The sequence below is a fragment of the Papio anubis genome, chromosome 10, assembly GCF_008728515.1.
Source record: "Papio anubis isolate 15944 chromosome 10, Panubis1.0, whole genome shotgun sequence".
NCBI classification, from domain to species: domain Eukaryota; kingdom Metazoa; phylum Chordata; class Mammalia; order Primates; family Cercopithecidae; genus Papio; species Papio anubis.
Window position 1 is genome coordinate 49337371 of NC_044985.1, and position 17343 is coordinate 49354713.

At 34.3% G+C, this 17343-nt stretch overlaps 1 protein-coding gene across 3 annotated transcripts in view; it reads left to right on the top strand.

Annotated features, from left to right (window-relative positions):
• The window catches only part of CSRNP3 (cysteine and serine rich nuclear protein 3), a 221467-nt gene that overhangs the window by 128658 nt on the left and 75466 nt on the right, over positions 1-17343 (top strand). For all 3 annotated transcript variants that reach the window (XM_009182353.3, XM_003907555.5, XM_009182354.4), the window contains one exon: positions 362-532. In XM_009182353.3, coding sequence (XP_009180617.2) covers positions 385-532 — 148 coding nt within the window. In that variant the 5' untranslated portion in view covers positions 362-384. The remainder of the gene's footprint in view (positions 1-361; positions 533-17343) is intronic.

Sequence of the window (17343 nt, forward strand, 5' to 3'; positions counted from 1 at the left end):
TATAATGTTGTAATCAAGGACTTGTGGAGACATTGGCATTATTTTTCTTTATAGATTTTCTTGGACTCAGATGGATTTTCTCAATTTGCCAATGAAAAGAAATAATGATGTTACATTAAAATGAACTATGTCTGAAAATACAAAAACCCTTTGGTAATCAAATGGTTAAATACTGATATTTAATTTAATCTTATTTTCATTAATTTGAAAATAGAAAAAAAAATCTGCTAAAGATCCTTTCAAGGGAAAGCTATAGCTCAGCTCATGTATAAAAAGCCACATAAAAATGACTCTGGAGACCTTGGCTACACGTTCAGCGGTCAAATATTTCAATGCTCTGTTGCTCTCGTTCCTGTTACAGGTACATGTGACAGCGCTGCAGCTATGAGTGGAATTTTAAAGAGGAAGTTTGAAGAAGTTGACGGCTCCTCACCCTGCTCCTCTGTGAGGGAATCGGATGATGAAGTTTCCAGCAGTGAAAGTGCTGACAGTGGGGACAGTGTCAATCCATCCACTTCTAGTCATTTTACCCGTGAGTACTGAAATGAGAACTGAAGTTAATTGTCTGGTTCTATAGCAAAACTAATTGTGTCATTTTTATTTTTACCTTTAATGCTAGCTATATATATATTTCCCATCAACCAAATACAAAAAACATTTACCCAAAAATGAAATATTTTTCAGGGGACTCAGTAGCTTCCTTTATTTAGAATACTTTTTGCAGTGGATTATTTGACTGTGTTAATTAACTAATTGAATTTAAAGATCACATTTCATTAATAATACTTTTCCAAGTAAACACCTAATACTCTGGGAATAGATGGGGGAAGACAAAGAATAAATCCAGTTTCAAGAAAAGTATCCTTTCAATAATTGAAATGATGTTCTGGGAGAAAACATTTTAAAAGGCATTATTAAGGAATGGAGAGTCTAGATTATGATGAGAAGGAGTTTAGGCAGCCAGGGATTAAGAAGAAATGTGAAGGCAGCAAGTCTCTCCCAAATGTGCAAGTGTGTGCAGTCTAATGGCTCTTTCCTAGTAATTCCTCTAGTCTCTCTTCTCCAGTATTTAAAGCCCAACAAGAAAAAAAAAATCTATGCTTTATTTATTGTATTTTTAAGTTTTTTTTTGAGATGGAGCCTCATTCTGTCGCCCAGGCTGGAGTGCAGTGGTGTGAACTCGGCTCACTCCAACCCCCTCCTCCCAAGTTCAAGTGATTCTCCTGTCTCAGCCTCCAGAGTAGCTGGGACTGCAGGTGCATATCACCACACCCAGCTAATTATTTTATTATTTTATTTTATTTTTTGTATTTTTTTGTATTTTTTGTATTTTTAGTATAGACGGGGTTTTGCCATATTGGTCAGACTGATCTCAAACTCCTGACCTCAAGTGATCCACCCACCCTCAGCCTCCCAAAGTGCTGGGATTACAGGTGTGAGCCACCGTGCCCAGCCTATGCTTTCTTTTTGATTCTTTTATTATTATTATTATTTTTTTGCCACATTGTAATGTCAGCACTTCTGTCAGACAAGATAAAGGGAGGTTTGAGGGACTGATATGAAAAATTCTTAAGGTAATGTAATCTATAGTCTAAAGGAAACTGACTAGCAGTAGTTAAATAATCTTTTTAAAATTTATATTTCTTAAACAGGAAGATTTTAATATGTCTTAATATCATGACAGATAACTGGTCTTGGTTTTTTACTTTCCAATTAGTTAATGTTATTAATATATGATTCTATAACAAAGAATTGACATTGGCAATGTAGCAACTCAAAAAAACTGAATGATTTAAACATATTTTAAAGAGGTAATAAGGAACTCAATAGCGGTTGAACACGAAATAAATATAGTAAAATCAATAGCATACCATTAGGTAAGCACAACTAATTAGACAATATGATGGAAAGATGATTGCAATTATTATAGCAAAAAAATTATAAAATATTCAGGGACAAAGTTATTGTGTGATGTAGGTGGTCTACAACTACATTTACATATATCATGATGGTATGCAATGAGCTTGTGCTTTTGACTCAAGAGATGTGTTTATGCTTTGGGTCTTAATACCTGTAGTGATAATAACATCATTATCTCACAGGGTATTGCAAAGATCAAACAGAGCAAGTGAGGTAATATACATGAAAAAAATCTTTTGTAAGCATCTGGCACAAGATTACACAGGAGTTGAGCCTAGATATATATACATGTCCTACTACATAGCCTCTACCTTTTGCATGGTCTTACTCTGTCCCTTTATTATATAATATTGGACATATTTTTAAAATGTTATTTCTCGTGGTTATAAAGGAAGACTTAATTAGTGAAGAGGCCGATTATGTTTCTGGATATAAAGGTCTGGATATTAATGGTTTCAACATTAATTTACAAATATGAGAGTAAAACCAAAACAAAATCTTCAACTGGCCAGCGTGCCCAGGCATTTCTAATGTGCCCTATCTAGGAATGCATAGAAAATTTTAACATGTTATATATGAAAATTTTATATATAAGAAAATAACATTATAAGACAATGAGAAAGGGAAAGACTATTTAAGAAATGGTTGTGGTATTAGGAAATTTGAAAAAGAAGTGATTTAGACTCACATCTCACAACATATGCCAAAATACCAGATAGATTACATGGATAATTTTTTTAATAATAAGGAAAGTTGCATTTTGCCAGACATTTAGTAGAATCACTATATGAACTTTGATATGAGAAGAAGAAATAATCACATTGAAAAATATTTAATATATTTAATGATGTAAAAGTATTAAACTTATCTGTTATTTAAAAAAAAACCCAAAGTAAAACAGTTTATATTGTAAAAAATATTTGCATTATTTTCTGGATGGAGTATAGCAAAAGTACATGTAATTTCTTGAGATAAACACAAAGACACATATCTCCAAAGAAAATCCACGTAGTAGGAAATACAATTAGCAAATATTTTAAAGCATTTAACAACAACAGTAACAAAAAGGCAGATTAAAAAATGCTGATGAGATTTCATTAGTATGAAATCACAGAGACTTCATCCCTGAAATCACTACTCATTTCTCCAATAAAAAATACTAATACCCAAGTGCTGGTGAAGCTTGCAGTACAAATTGTAGGCACACACGTTGCTATTAATGGTAGTGATATTTAGAAAGCATTTCGGAAATACAAGAGCCATAAAAGCGTTCATAAGTCTCTACTTCAGAGAATTTATCTGAAGAGAGAAACATTAAAAACAAGGTGAAACTGTATAAATGAAAATATTTGTGGTTGACAGTAGTCCCAAAAAAGAGGAGTTGGGGAGGAGAGAGAGAAAGGTAACCTAAGAATGAGGAAGTGATACATTAAGTTACGGTAACTCATTCAATTAATTTATTTTCATGATAGCTATGAAGACCTTTTGGCAATGTGTACAATGTTTGTGAAATAATGATAACTAAGAAAAGCAGAACACAATATTTTATCTGTACCATCAGGCAAAGTCTAAGTCTGTGCATGCGCAAAGGTAAAGAATGGTAAGGTGCCCTAAAAATTGGAAACAATTTGATTTGTTGAGGAATTAAAATTATGGATGAATTTTTATATTTATTAACTTTTATTTCTGTTAATTTTATATATGTTCTCACAACAAAGTGTCCAACTTAAACTGCTAAAACTTATAACTGTAGTTCACATTGTGTTTATGTTTGCAAAACAGCAGATTGAAATGGCAAGATGAGCTAAGGTATATATTAGTCAGCAAATATAAACTTTCTTATAAGTTATGTTCAGCAGAGATTACTTTTTTCATTGAAGAAAGTAGACTTATTTCACAATGTCTAAGAAGTCATTGAAGTGTTTCAGCACATCATTTAATATCAGTGGTCGTGGCAATGGTTAGTTTACTAACATGCTGTTTTAGCTTTGTATTTAGTATAATCTGGCAGAGATTTTTCATACTTTTTTAAAAAATTAAAGAAATGATTTAATAAAAAGTGCCCTTTTCATTTAATAGTGCTTTTTTCACTATATTTACATTACAAAGAGAGACATAAAGTGGGAAAAAATAGTAAAGTATCAAAAGACAAAATTTCTACCTGGAATATTTGTTGTAGAAAAGATCTGAAAGGTTGGGCACAGTGGCTCATGACTGTAATCCCAGCAATTTGGGAGCGTGAGGCAGGAGGATTGCTTGAGCTCAGGCATTTGAGACCAGCCTGGGTCTCAAATTCCCACCTCTAAAAAAATTAAAAAGAAAAATAGCAAAGTATGGTGGTGCATGCCTGTGGTCCCAGCTACTTGGGAGAATCGCTTGAGCCCAGGAGGTTGAGGCTGCAGTGAGCAATGATTGCACCACTACACTCAAGCCTGGGTGACAGAGCAAGATCCTGTCTCAAAACAAACCAAAACCAAAACCAAAAGAGAGAGAGAGAGAGAGAGAGAGAGAGAGAGAGAGAGAGAGAGAGAGAGAGAGAGAGAGAAAAGGAAGGAAGGAAGGAAGGGAGGTGAGGGAAAGAAAGAGGAAAAAAAGAAAGAAGAAAGGAAGGAAGGAAAAGAAAGAAAGAGGAAAAAAGAAAGAAGAAAGAAAGAGTAAAGAAAAGATCCGAGGTTTTTTTGTTTGTTTGTTTTGAGACAGTGTCTCACTGTCACCCAGGTAGCTGGGACCACAGGTGCACACCACTGCAGAGGGCCAATTTTTGTATTTTTTTGTAGAGATGGAGTTTCGTATGTTGCCCAGACTGGTCTCAAACTACTGGGCTCTAACAATCCCCCTGTCTCAGCCTCCCAAAGTGTCAGGATTACAGGCGTGAGCCACCGTGCCCATCCTGTGATCTAAGCATTTTTAGCCAGTGTGAGAGGAGTAGCTGAAAGAGTTTCTTGTTTCTAGAAATGTATTTCAGATTATTTGCTAGTCCAAAAATTGATATATAAATTTTTAGGACATTTTTTATTTATTATATGTCTAGATTAAGGTATGGGCTTTTATTTATATATATTATATGTCTAGATTAAGGTATGGGCTTCTCTGCAATAGTTTTGTTGGATGTGAATCAATGGTTACAAACTTTCAGAAATGTTATTATTGATAAATCCTATTTCTTTAAAATTTTTTACTTAAAAATGATTACTTGTCTTATAGTAAAGAAGGATTTTTTAAGACTATCAAATTTGTGTAGCATTAATAAATAATTTAATTTTACATTGGGATTCTTTAAAATGTGGTTGCCCTTATTTAAATCTCACTCATCTTGGGCTAATCTATCTCATGTACCCCATGTTTCGTAAGCACTAACATGTTGTGTAACGTATCATTTTGTTGTCATTATAAATACAGAAATTGATAAGATTGTTTGGTATGTGTCAACAGCTATGGTAGTAGAAAATTCCATGCTATTGTAAGCTTTCTGTTAAAATATCCAATTTGTAGCACACCACATTATGGTAATAAAAGCTTCAAAATATAAATCAATAAGGTCATTATGGCTTTTGTCTTGGGCTTCTGAATTTTGCTAGGCAACAAGCATACTTACCAGTCATCAACCAAGGTCATATCTTGTACTTCCCTTGAGGTAGAAACAGCAGAGTCTGTATTGCTGTGAAACGCTTTGTTTCATCAAATCCCTATGGCTCTATAGCCAATCAGCCTGTACTCGAGCACTGTCAAGAGGAGAGCTGCAGAGAAACTAGAATTTTTTTCTGCCCTCTCAAGGTTCCTGGCACTTCACATAAGTAATGAGAAGCTATGTGATAAGCCATAGTCCCAAAAGGAACACATTATGTCTCTTGAAACAGAGTGTTTCTACAAATAAATGTATAGTATTTAAGAAGTGAAAATATCAAGAAGTAAAAGGATATACATTCTAAATTGCACATGAATGCAAGCAGTGGATGTCCTACAATAGAATTAAGATGTTTTTAATTTATGAAACACTTTCACATTCTTGAGTTCATTTAATAGCCAAAAAGTGTTGTGTGATTAGAAGCCAATTATCATGCCCTTTTATAAAAGTAGAAATTAACATTCATAAATGTACTTATACTTTACCCAAGAGCTAAGATACAATCTCCTTCCCTCCTTCCTTCCTTCCTTCCTTCCTTCCTTCCTTCCTTCCTTCCTTCCTTCTTTCCTTCTTTCCTTCTTTCCTTGTCTCCCTCCCTCCCTTCTCTCTCTGAATACACAAGGCATAAATATGCCATCATGTGCACCCAAGTCAGTCTTTTCCCAGTGTGATTTCCCTACTACTGGCTCCACATTTCATAATGGAATTAGACATAAAGAATCAATAGAAAACAGATTTGACATTAAACTTTATAAAATATGACTGGAACATGTCTGTTCTCTTTACCAAGCAGTTAAAATGCATTGAAGATTTAGATTTAATTTCAACAAACATGGTATCTTATGTTACAGGCTCCGAGCTAGGACCTTTCAAACCTGTCAAAGTGACATATTCCAAACAGTAAATACAACTTGGAGATACAGTGATAAATTATGTCTACCCAGCATTGTAGTATTACTTTGAGAACTAACTTTAGCAAAGACAAATGTCGCAATCTACCCCTGACTCAATGCTTTTGTAAACAATGGAGGAGTGTTCAGACCAAGCTCAACACAAGAGTTGTAGGAGAAGTCTTTGCTTAAGCAGAAGGTAGGACATCATGACGCTATCAAAAGATCCTTTCTAGTCTGTAATAATATGCTTCTAAGAAACAGGATCCAAAATAGCATCATTAGTTAGAGTCAAGGCCAAGCAGAAAAGGAAGCAGCATAGATAAAGGTGACTCTGAAAATCTACTATTAAGTTAAGAGGTTCCCAGACTCTTCACACCCACTTACGCCTGGAAAAGAACTAATTCGCTTTGGCCTGGGGGACACGATCTGGGACCAGCTGCAGATCATATGTAGAAACATGCAGATCATAAATAGGTCATGTTCAGACATGGACCAGTTGAATCATTAGGTGTTTATTGTTGGAGATAAAGGAGTTAAGTAAATTATGAGTGGAGGAAGATATTTATGAGCTAGTGGTCCTTTGGAAAATACTCACTTGGATATGCAATAAGGCCTGTTGACTGATACAATAGAATTGTTATCAGATCATCTGTCTGCAAGATTGTGGACTCCAGTAATGATAAATCAGAAATAATTAACCACTGCTACTTCCTATGGTCTTACTGAGACCATCCTTCAAACTGAAATGTCTCTTTTTTCATCCCAATTTCTGACTATTTAAGTTCTATACCTGCTACAAGGTTCATATCAAATATTTCTTTCTCCATGAAAACTTCACCAAGTCTCTCATTTGACACATCCTCTTTGCCATTTCCTCAGAATCTCCTGATATTTCACCAACATTCACAAACTTTGGCAATGGTTTGCCTTCTTTCCATCCTAGTATTTTCCACCAAACTGAGTGATGTCAGTAGCTGTGTGATGGCTCATAGAACCGATCAGCCGCATGTTTCCTTGAGCACTCTGACTTGGATTCCTTACTTCTCTTCCATTCATGTCTTTTACCACCACTCATTTAGCACCTAATTTCTGCAACCTCACTCACAAGACTTTTGCAAACCAGACCAATTCTCCTTCTGAAATACTCAATTCCAGTATTACAAATTCAGATCATAACCTCTTTTCCTTCCACTTCCTTTCTCTCCTCACCCACTTTTTTTTAACTTCATCTCTTGTGTTCCCCAATGTAGCACTCACCGCTTGTCTTTATATACCTTTCCATGCCGCACCAATTGCTCCATTATTTCAGTATTTTATTTTATTTAAAGGCCAGAACTCTTTACCACTTTCCTGCCATGTTCTTCACTCCATATCCATTTTTTATTCAAAACACTTGAAAACTTTACAAAAAGTTTTGGAGAAAATGACAAAATTGTGTTTTCAAACTCAGCTACTTGCTAATGCCACACAAGCATCCTACCAGGTAGATTTTATCACCATCTCAAAGCACACAATGTTCATGTCTCCTCCAGTCACTTTTCCCTCACCACCTATTTCATGTACAGCAGAGCTTGCTTTCTCATCGTCTTGCACCCTTCATTCATATTTGTTATTACCCACATGTCTTTACCCTGATAGGCAGGGCTCTCAAAATGAGTTTTGAAGGAGTTAATGTAAGCTTATTAAAGACAGGAATGTGTGCCTATCATCTGATCAGTATATAATAAGTATTTATATCAATGGATGAATGAATGGACATTTATTAGGTATTTGATACTTGCCATTCCCTACACTAGTATTAGGAGGTGGAAATATAAAAGTAAACGAGACACGATCCAGTTTCTGCAGAAACTCACAATCTAACAGTATTTTAGCATTTCTCCAACACTTACTGTATTCTGTTTTACACTGGAGTTATTTATGCACACATCTTATCTTTTCTCGAGATTTATAGAACTTAACTGTGTATACTGCTTGCTACCTGGTGCTGGTTCAATTACTGTTAAATGTTTAATAACATTTAGCTTTGTAAAGACTCGTCTTCTTTAGTACAACTAAGCCTTATAAAGTTAAAAAAAAAAAAAGATGCATTTATTGGAAGACTTCATGGCACAAACATTAGTGGAAATAAATACCAACTTATAAGCTAACTATAATTTATAATTTTGATGAGTGTCATTGTGATATATCAGGATCCTGATTTACTACTTATTATATCTGAATACATGTAATGATGAACTGTGTTTTAAATAGGGTCTCACTATAATTATGCATTCTTAACATGTACCTTTCTGGTTTCATTTGCTTATATATAGCTTTCCCAGGCAGAAACATCACTGTTTAATTGGATGCTGTGCAGTTATTTATGCAGGAGCTGTGTAACACACTTGAGGGAGTCTGAGTTGTTTTTACCTTCAACATCCTTTGAATCGGCTAGGAAAAAAGGGCATTACTAAGTCAGATCACTAACATCATATAAATGCAGTTCATTTAGTTCTTGTTTGATTTGTTTTAAATTCAGGATCAGGACCTCACATTTAGCCTTAAAAATAGTAACATTCGATTTAGCTCTTAATTCAGCCTACTGAGATTTTTAAAAATCATTTCTGTCTTCTTATGTATTTGCTTTTTCTCCCACAGTCATGTCTTATATAAATATATCTGAAATCTGTCCACTTATCTCCATTTGTTTTGTACCATGTCACCGTCCTCTTTCTCCTGGACTGCTCCAGGAGCCTTCTAGATGCCCTCTCTGCTTCCTCTCTTGTTCAAACCTCAGCCCCTTCTCTATCCTGGCATCTTTCAGTCATTTTCAATTCATCAATCACTTTCAATTGAACTCATTACTGTGGCTTCCACAATCCTGTACTTCCTTCCTATGCTTGATCCTTCACTCTCCTGCCTTCTCTCCATCTCCAAACTCCAGCCACACTGATCTTTACTCAGTTCTTTGAACATGACAAATTTCCTTACCCTAAAATTCTGCTTGGAACAATGTTCCCATGACTGACTCCTCATATTTCAAGTTTCAGCTTACATACCATTTCTTTAGTGTAGCCATCCCTGGTCACCTCCATCTAAAGTATGTAGACCCAAAGTCTTCATCTCTTAGAGATATACATGAAATTTTGACGGAAAAAAATGATAGATATTTTGAAGCTGCTTTAAAATAACCCAGAAAAATAAAGAGATAGATGAAATGAGACTGAAAAAATATTGAAGCTTGGGGCTTACTATTCTACTATGTACATTCATATATAATTAAAGTTTTCCACAATACATTTTAAGAATATAGATGCATATGATTGCCACTGTACTACAGCCTGGATGACAATGAGAATATGTCTCTAAATAAATAAAAATTTTAAAAATTTATAGGTCCAACTTATCCTAAAATTATCTGAAAGAGCCAGGGAATATGGCCAAGTATATTATAGTATATATTATATGGCCAAGTATATTCAAAAATATTCTTTTGAAAAAGAATAAGGAAGAGGTGAGGAGTGTGCTTAGCTTCTCAATACTTGAAAAACTGAAATAGTTTAAAACCCATGGAATTAGCTCAAGAGTCTGCACATGGAACAAATAGGGAGCATAGAATCAGACCCACATTTAAATGGCAACATGGTATGTGACAGAGGAGACATTGCAAATGAGTTGAGAAGTAAGAGTCTGTTCCAGTAAATGGCTTTTTAACAAAAAAGATAAAATTAGATCCCTACCTCATGCCATACATAAAAATAAATTCCCAATGAACTAAATAAAGATCTAAATATTTTTTTAAAATTGTAAAATGTGTACAGAAAAAAATATAGGAAAATATATGTATGTGAGAGTAACATACTGTAGCATGAACTGTAAAAAATACTATATATTTGGGTACATTAAAATAAAACTGAATATATAACCAAATACCCCACCAAGAAAGTGTAAAGACAAGCTATAGACTAAAAGGAGATATTTATAAATCATTAAATGACAAGGAATTAGTATTTGAATGTAAAAGAATTGCAAAAATAAGGAAGAGCTAATGCAGAAAAAAAAAAAAAAAAAGACATAGAACCTGAGCAGATAATACACCAAAAAAAAGCTAACACAATTATGAACAGCTGTGTAACTCTATTAGGAACCAGGGAAATTAAAATTGAAAGAAGACATCATTTCACGTATGTCATATCATTAGATTAGCAAAACTTTAAGCGTTTGAAAATACCATGTATTGACAAGCATGTGCTAAAGGAGGAACTCTCCTAACACTGGCATGAGTGTCAGGTGATTAAATTACTGAGGAAACCCAGTAGTGAAAAGTGAAAACCGGAATAATTGTCCATTTGAATAGGATTGCATAAGGTGCAGTTGGTTCATATTATGACAAATTGGAAAATAAGTTGAATTGAATAGCCAGATGTACATGTATAGGCAGTTAAGTGAAATATACAAGTTGCAAAACTCTACAGTATGATAGTACTTACATAATTAAAACACACACAGAGAGCAGTACCATTTTTTTATGGAAGTAAAAATATAACATAGGAAGGGATAATACACAAAAATGTGAGGCTTACAACCTCTAGAGATGAAGAGTAGAATGGATGGGAGTGCCTTAGCTATACTCCCTTACTTTTTTTTTGTATTTTAAGAAGACCTATCTGAAATAAATATAGCAAAATATTAGCATCCATAAATATGGGTATTAAGCACATGTTATTTTCTAGAAGCATGAAATAGTTTATAGTTTTAAAATATGTTTTAAATACCCTATTATATACATATATATGTAAATATATATATACACACCTTTCAATTGGGATGAAAGTCCAAAGATCACCTTACCACTCCTTTGTGCTATTATTTTCTCTTTCAGCAACTCACCCCTTTTTTTCCTTTGTAGGACATATCACAATTTGCAACTATTTTATAGTATACCGTTTTTCTTTTGTGTATCTGTCTTATTTTGTATTCCTATTAGGAAAGGGCAGAAGAACCTTTTAGCACAACATTAGAAACTTCCAGGCCAAACTTGGCCATCAATTAGAACTAAATTTTAACAAATCCATTCGGAGCATTCATCTTGTTCACAGTGATAGCCAAGTGACACTGTCACATATTTTCTTGAGATCCTTTCATACATATTTATTACCAAGTCTTAAAAGTAGGGACCCATATCTTCCCCAGGTGTTCAGCTCCAGTCCCCACAGTGACATTTAGAAAAATCACCCATGGAAATTGCTTCTGTGCTATAAATACACTATACACTGTCACACTGTATATACAGTTATATGTTCCACATAACATTTTTCCCCTGAGGTATTAAAACAGAATATTATTTCTTTAGTTGACCATCAGTAAAGTAGTTGTCTTGTGTTTGGGAACTATTATGAAGAAAAATATGTAGGTTTGCTCTGATGTTTCTTTCCCTAGTGCATCAGTTGAAATTGTGAGAATGGACTTCACTGCAAACTCATTCCATTTCTTGTAATTGAAAAAGCCACAGCCAAGGAGCCAGAATATTCTCTCTAGGTTTAGTTCTGTTACAATTTACTCTGACTTTGGTTAAATCATTTAACCTGTTTCTTCTTTCGCAAAATGTGAGAATAGATTGGTCTTCAAAGTATTATAATTTGCATCAGATTCTAGTAATCCCTCTTCCCTCCAAATATAGTATGCCTCCAATAGTCCCTTTTGCTTGAGTTATTTATAGTCTTATATTTGAGGACATCTTTGTGTTTTCAAAGTTTATGCTTGTGTACTATTATTTACCTATATGTAGGTAAATAATAGTAGATATATAATATATATTACATATAGATATATATAATAGTGTGTGTATATATATATCTATATATATATCTGTTTAATTAAGCCAGCCCCCAAACAAAATTCAATAATTCAAGATTTTCATTTTTGTGAGATCTACAAGATACAATAAAATATTCTATTAAACATATATATACTATTATTTACCTATACATAGTATTATATATATTATATAGTATATATAGTATATAATACTATATATACACACACACAGATAATGCACTCAAAGTATTGTACATTAGAACTGTGGAAAAGACAGTTTAAAAACTAGATCTTAGTAAAAATCAGAAATGATGGTTGGAAAAGGGAGTTGTATGTGTATGTTTTTCCACTGACAATGAAAAAAAATTTATGTACTTAACGATTTTTCACAACTATCTTCAAAGCTGCCTTTCGCTGCCATAAGTAAATGTTAACTTTGGAACATTTCATGAACACCGAGGAATATTCTAACTGGAATTTTTAAAAGAAAGTAACAGGAAGGAATGATTTACCTGGAACATTTTTCAAAACAGATAGTCATCTGGTATCACGAAATGTTATTTATAAAGCTTAATATCTACATTTGTCTCATGTATGTGCTAATTGTGGTGAGCTTAACCCCACTTGTCAACAGAATATGCAGGCATATAGACAGTATATTTTAAAAGGCTTTACCTGTCTTAAAATATCTTCTACCATATGACTGAAATTCCCACCATTAATGTGATCCCTTTGGGATGGTACCTTTAAGATGACTATTAAAATCCCCATACAGATAGCAGTCTAGTAGTTAAAAATGTAGTGTCTGGCCGGGTACGGTGGCTCATGCCTGTAATCCCAGCACTACCGGAGGCCGAGGCGGGCAGATCACGAGGTCAGGAAATCGAGACCATCTTGGCTAACACAGTGAAACCCCATCTCTACTAAAAATACAAAAAAACGGGCGTGGTGGCGGGCGCCTGTAGTCCCAGCTACTCAGGAGGCTGAGGCAGGAGAATGGTGTGAACCTGGGAGGCAGAGCTTGCACTGAGCCGAGATCATGCCACTGCACTCCAGCCTGGGTGACAGAGCAAGACTCCGTCTCAAAAAAAAAAAAAAAAAAAAAGTAGTGTCTGAGTCAGATTACCTAAATTCTCATAAAAGACGTTCTAGTTAGAGGCAAGTAATGTAATATCCCCCACCTTTGGTTTTCTTACCTATACTGATTTTTTTAAAAAAGTACCGTATCTGCCTTATAAGCTAAAATGAGTGAATACAGGCAAAATGCTTTACATTTTACTTGACATTTCCTAAGCACCCAGAAAATGTTAACTATGATGACAATGATGACGATGATATTGATATTTTCAAGGAAGGACATCATACATTTTATTAATAGTTATTCAGAAATTCTAACTAAACAGGGAGTAGGTCTCCAGACAAAAGAGGCATGTGACAGTTATGCTTTTGGAAGAGTGGGAGAGAAGCCTGGAAAAGATCGAGATGAGAGATGCAAACATTAATATCTTTAGATGCAGGCAGATCATGTAACTATGAGAAGCAGCCAGGTGTATGACAAGAAGGATGAATCACAGCCGCTATGGAAGTAAGAGTTCCCAGTATTTATTCTTCAATTCTTGCTGGCATTAGTCCTAAAATATCATGAGTTGAGAATAATAATCAAAGAAGTAATAATTGGCATTTATCGAACTTTCATTAAACATTTAATGGGAGGGACTGCACTGATATTTTATATGCATTATCTTTCTTACTTAGTGCAACCTATGAGGCATCTGAAGCTTGGAAAGATTTTAAGTAGCTGCCTTTTCACAAAGCCAGTAAGCAATCAGGCTAGCATTTGATTCTACGTTAATCTGACTCTGGGTCCTGTGCTTTAATATCGTTATATTATATTGTTTCCCACAATGAGTGTTGAAAACAGCATAATCAATCTTTCTTAATCTAGCATCTCTTTCCAAATTTCTGAAAACATAACATTTTGCATCCAACTCAGAAAATATAGTGAAGTGTACTGCTAATTAATGAAACAGCACATACACTCCATTTTAAATGAGAGAAGCTCTACAAATATTAGACAGGCTGGGTTCAAACAGAATACCCTGTTTTTGCTTACTAATTCTTTTATGCATAAAACTTTTTGTACTGGCATCATGCATCTTTGTCTTCTGATGCCATGGCCAATAGTCAGAACTTTGGCCTCTTGGGTTTTTCTGAAACTAAACCACCTCAGTCTTCATTTGTATTTATTTGTTTGAGTGGTATTTTCATTTCCTTCGAGTAAAAGGAGAAAGGAAGAAGAGTTGCTGACACTGTCATGACTGAAGGGATAAGATTGGGCATTGTGGCACCTCTCAGCCAGGGCTGCTTCCTTACAGGAAGTGCTTCAGAGCTGCGGAGATGGGAGTGATTTGGCAGCTGCCGCCCCCTTGATTGACCGCATCAGCCTTTAAAAATATCAATTTAGCATCAACCCTTTGCAGAACTCTTTTGAAGACTACCTTAATGGAAACATGTGAGAGCTTTTATGAGTGCACTCCAAGATATGACTTATGGGAAATAGTCACAACAAGTGTTTGCTTGAAGTCTGTTGGACTCATTCCTCTGAACTCTATGCACTATCAGAACATCAATAAAGCGTGAATTTTGAGTAAAGACCAAGGCAGATAAATAAATATTGGCATTGGTATTTCTGGAAGTTTTTCTGTAATATTTGTCAAGGACAATTTGCTGGAAGAAATGGATAGTAACCTGATGCTTAAAAGTCGAAGGAGGAGGAAGGGAGGAGGGAAGGAAGAGATAATGCAGTTGACTAGATTGAAAATGTATATGTACATGCTCAGAATATGGGATTAGGAAAAGAAAAAGTGTAGTAAGCAAGGGGAAGTATTGCTGAATGGAGATATGTGCTTGGCTCAGGCATGTAGACAGCAAGCAAGTGGGGGATAAATGAGAACGCCGAAGATGATAACTATGTGAGGCAACGTAATAGTTAATTAGCTAGATTTAACCATTTCACTATATGTGTGTATATGTGTATATATATACACACACACATATATCGTGAAAGTATATACATATATTTGTATATACTTTGAAACATTATGTTATACCTGATAAATACATACAATGTTGTCTGTCACATTAAAAAAAGAATAAAAATTATAAAACCAATTGCTACTGTACCAGATATCACCTCTTAGTTTCTAGTTTACTTTTCATTTCAACCTCATGATAAAGGTGGGTTTCCTTTCCAGTGGTAAAAAAAAAAAAAAAAATGTGAGCTTTAAAAATGTTGCTTACTCTTACACTTTACATAAATTAACATATTTTAGTTCTCACTGCAATTCTATGAAATAGGTTCTATTTTTAATCTTGGTTTTACAGATGATGAAACTGGAATGTCAAGAAGTTCAATAACTTTCCAAAGGATCCTACTGTTAGTAAAGTTGTGAAGCCAGATTCAAACCCAGACCAGTCTCAGTTCAGTGTTTGAACTCTTAATATAATGCCTGTCTGTAGAAGCTTCAAAGGTTCTACTTAATGATGTATAATTCTTAATCTAGCTTGATTTTAACATATGCAGAATTCTTCATGGGTGTAGTTTAATTTTCCAAGTCTTAAATAAAATCTTTGTAATTTACGTAAAGTCTTTATTGTATAGCTTTATTTATAGAGTCCAAAAAGTAAAAACATTTATAATTTAACACATTTGCTCTTGCCTTTATCTTTTTTTGTATAAAAGTTATCTTTACATTGTCTAGGTGATATTTACAAAACCACAAGATGCTTGCCAAAGTACTAAATGCTTTTTGCTATATACAAAGATGTTCTTTGAACCATTATTTTTGTTGCTATTCTTGGTAGTCAATTAATTCTCTAATTTTCAAGATTGCATTATGTCTATAGTAACAAAATTGATTACCTTAGAATTTCGGAATAATAAACTATGCGTGTGTAAAGCAGAGTGCAAAAGAGTACTATATGACCTGCATTAATTTTACTAACATTTCGGGAAAAGTGTCAGTTATAACCACCTAAGTCAACATACAAGTATCAGTAGTGTGTCTATACTTCAGTAATGAACTAGAAATGATCATTTCTTTGTGTTGTGAACATTCAAAATCCTCTCTCTTAGCTTTCTGAAAATGTACACTAAATTATTGTTAGCCGTTTTCACCCTACAGTGCCACAGAACACTAGAATTTATTCCTCCCACCTCGCTATAACTTTTTATCTATTCGTCAACGTCTTCCTATCCTCCCCCTTCCCCTACAATTCCCAGCCTCTAATAATCACAGTTCTACTCTCTACTTTTATTAGCCCAATTTTTTTTTAGCTCTCACATATAAATGAGAACACGAGTGGTGTTTGTCTTCCTATGCCTGACTTATTTTATTTAACATAATGTCCTCCAGGCTCATTCATGTGGCCATAAATGACAGGATTTTATTATTTCATGAGTGAAAAGTATTCCATTGTGTATACATACCACATTTTCTTTATCCATTCCTCTGTTGATGGACAATTAGGTTGATTCTATATATTGGCTATTGTGAATAGTGCTGCAGTAAAGTTAGTATCTCTTCAATATACTGATTTCCTTTCTTTTAGATAAATATTCATTAGTGGGATTGCTGGATCATGTGGTAGTTATAGGTGTAGTTTTTTTAAAGATACCTCCATACTGTCTTCCGTAATGGTTGCACTGATTTACGTTCTTACCAACAGTGTATTCATGTCACCTTTTCTCCACATTTTTTGCAGCACTTGTTTTTTTGTCTTTTTGATGAGAGCCATTCTAGTTGGAGTGACATGATGTCTGATTGTGGTTTTGATTTGCATTTCTCTGATGATTAGTGATGTTGAGCATTTTTTTATAATACTTGTTGGCTATTTATATGTCTTCTTTTGAAAAATATCTATTCAGATCCTCTGCCCATTTTTAATTGGATTGGTTTTTTGTTGTTGAGTTGTTTGAATTCCTCATATATTCTGGATATTAGTCTCTTGTCAGATGAATAGTTTGAAAATATCTTCTTCACTCTGTTGATTGTTTCCTTTGTTGTGCACAAGCTTTTTATCCCGATATAGTCCCATGTATCTATT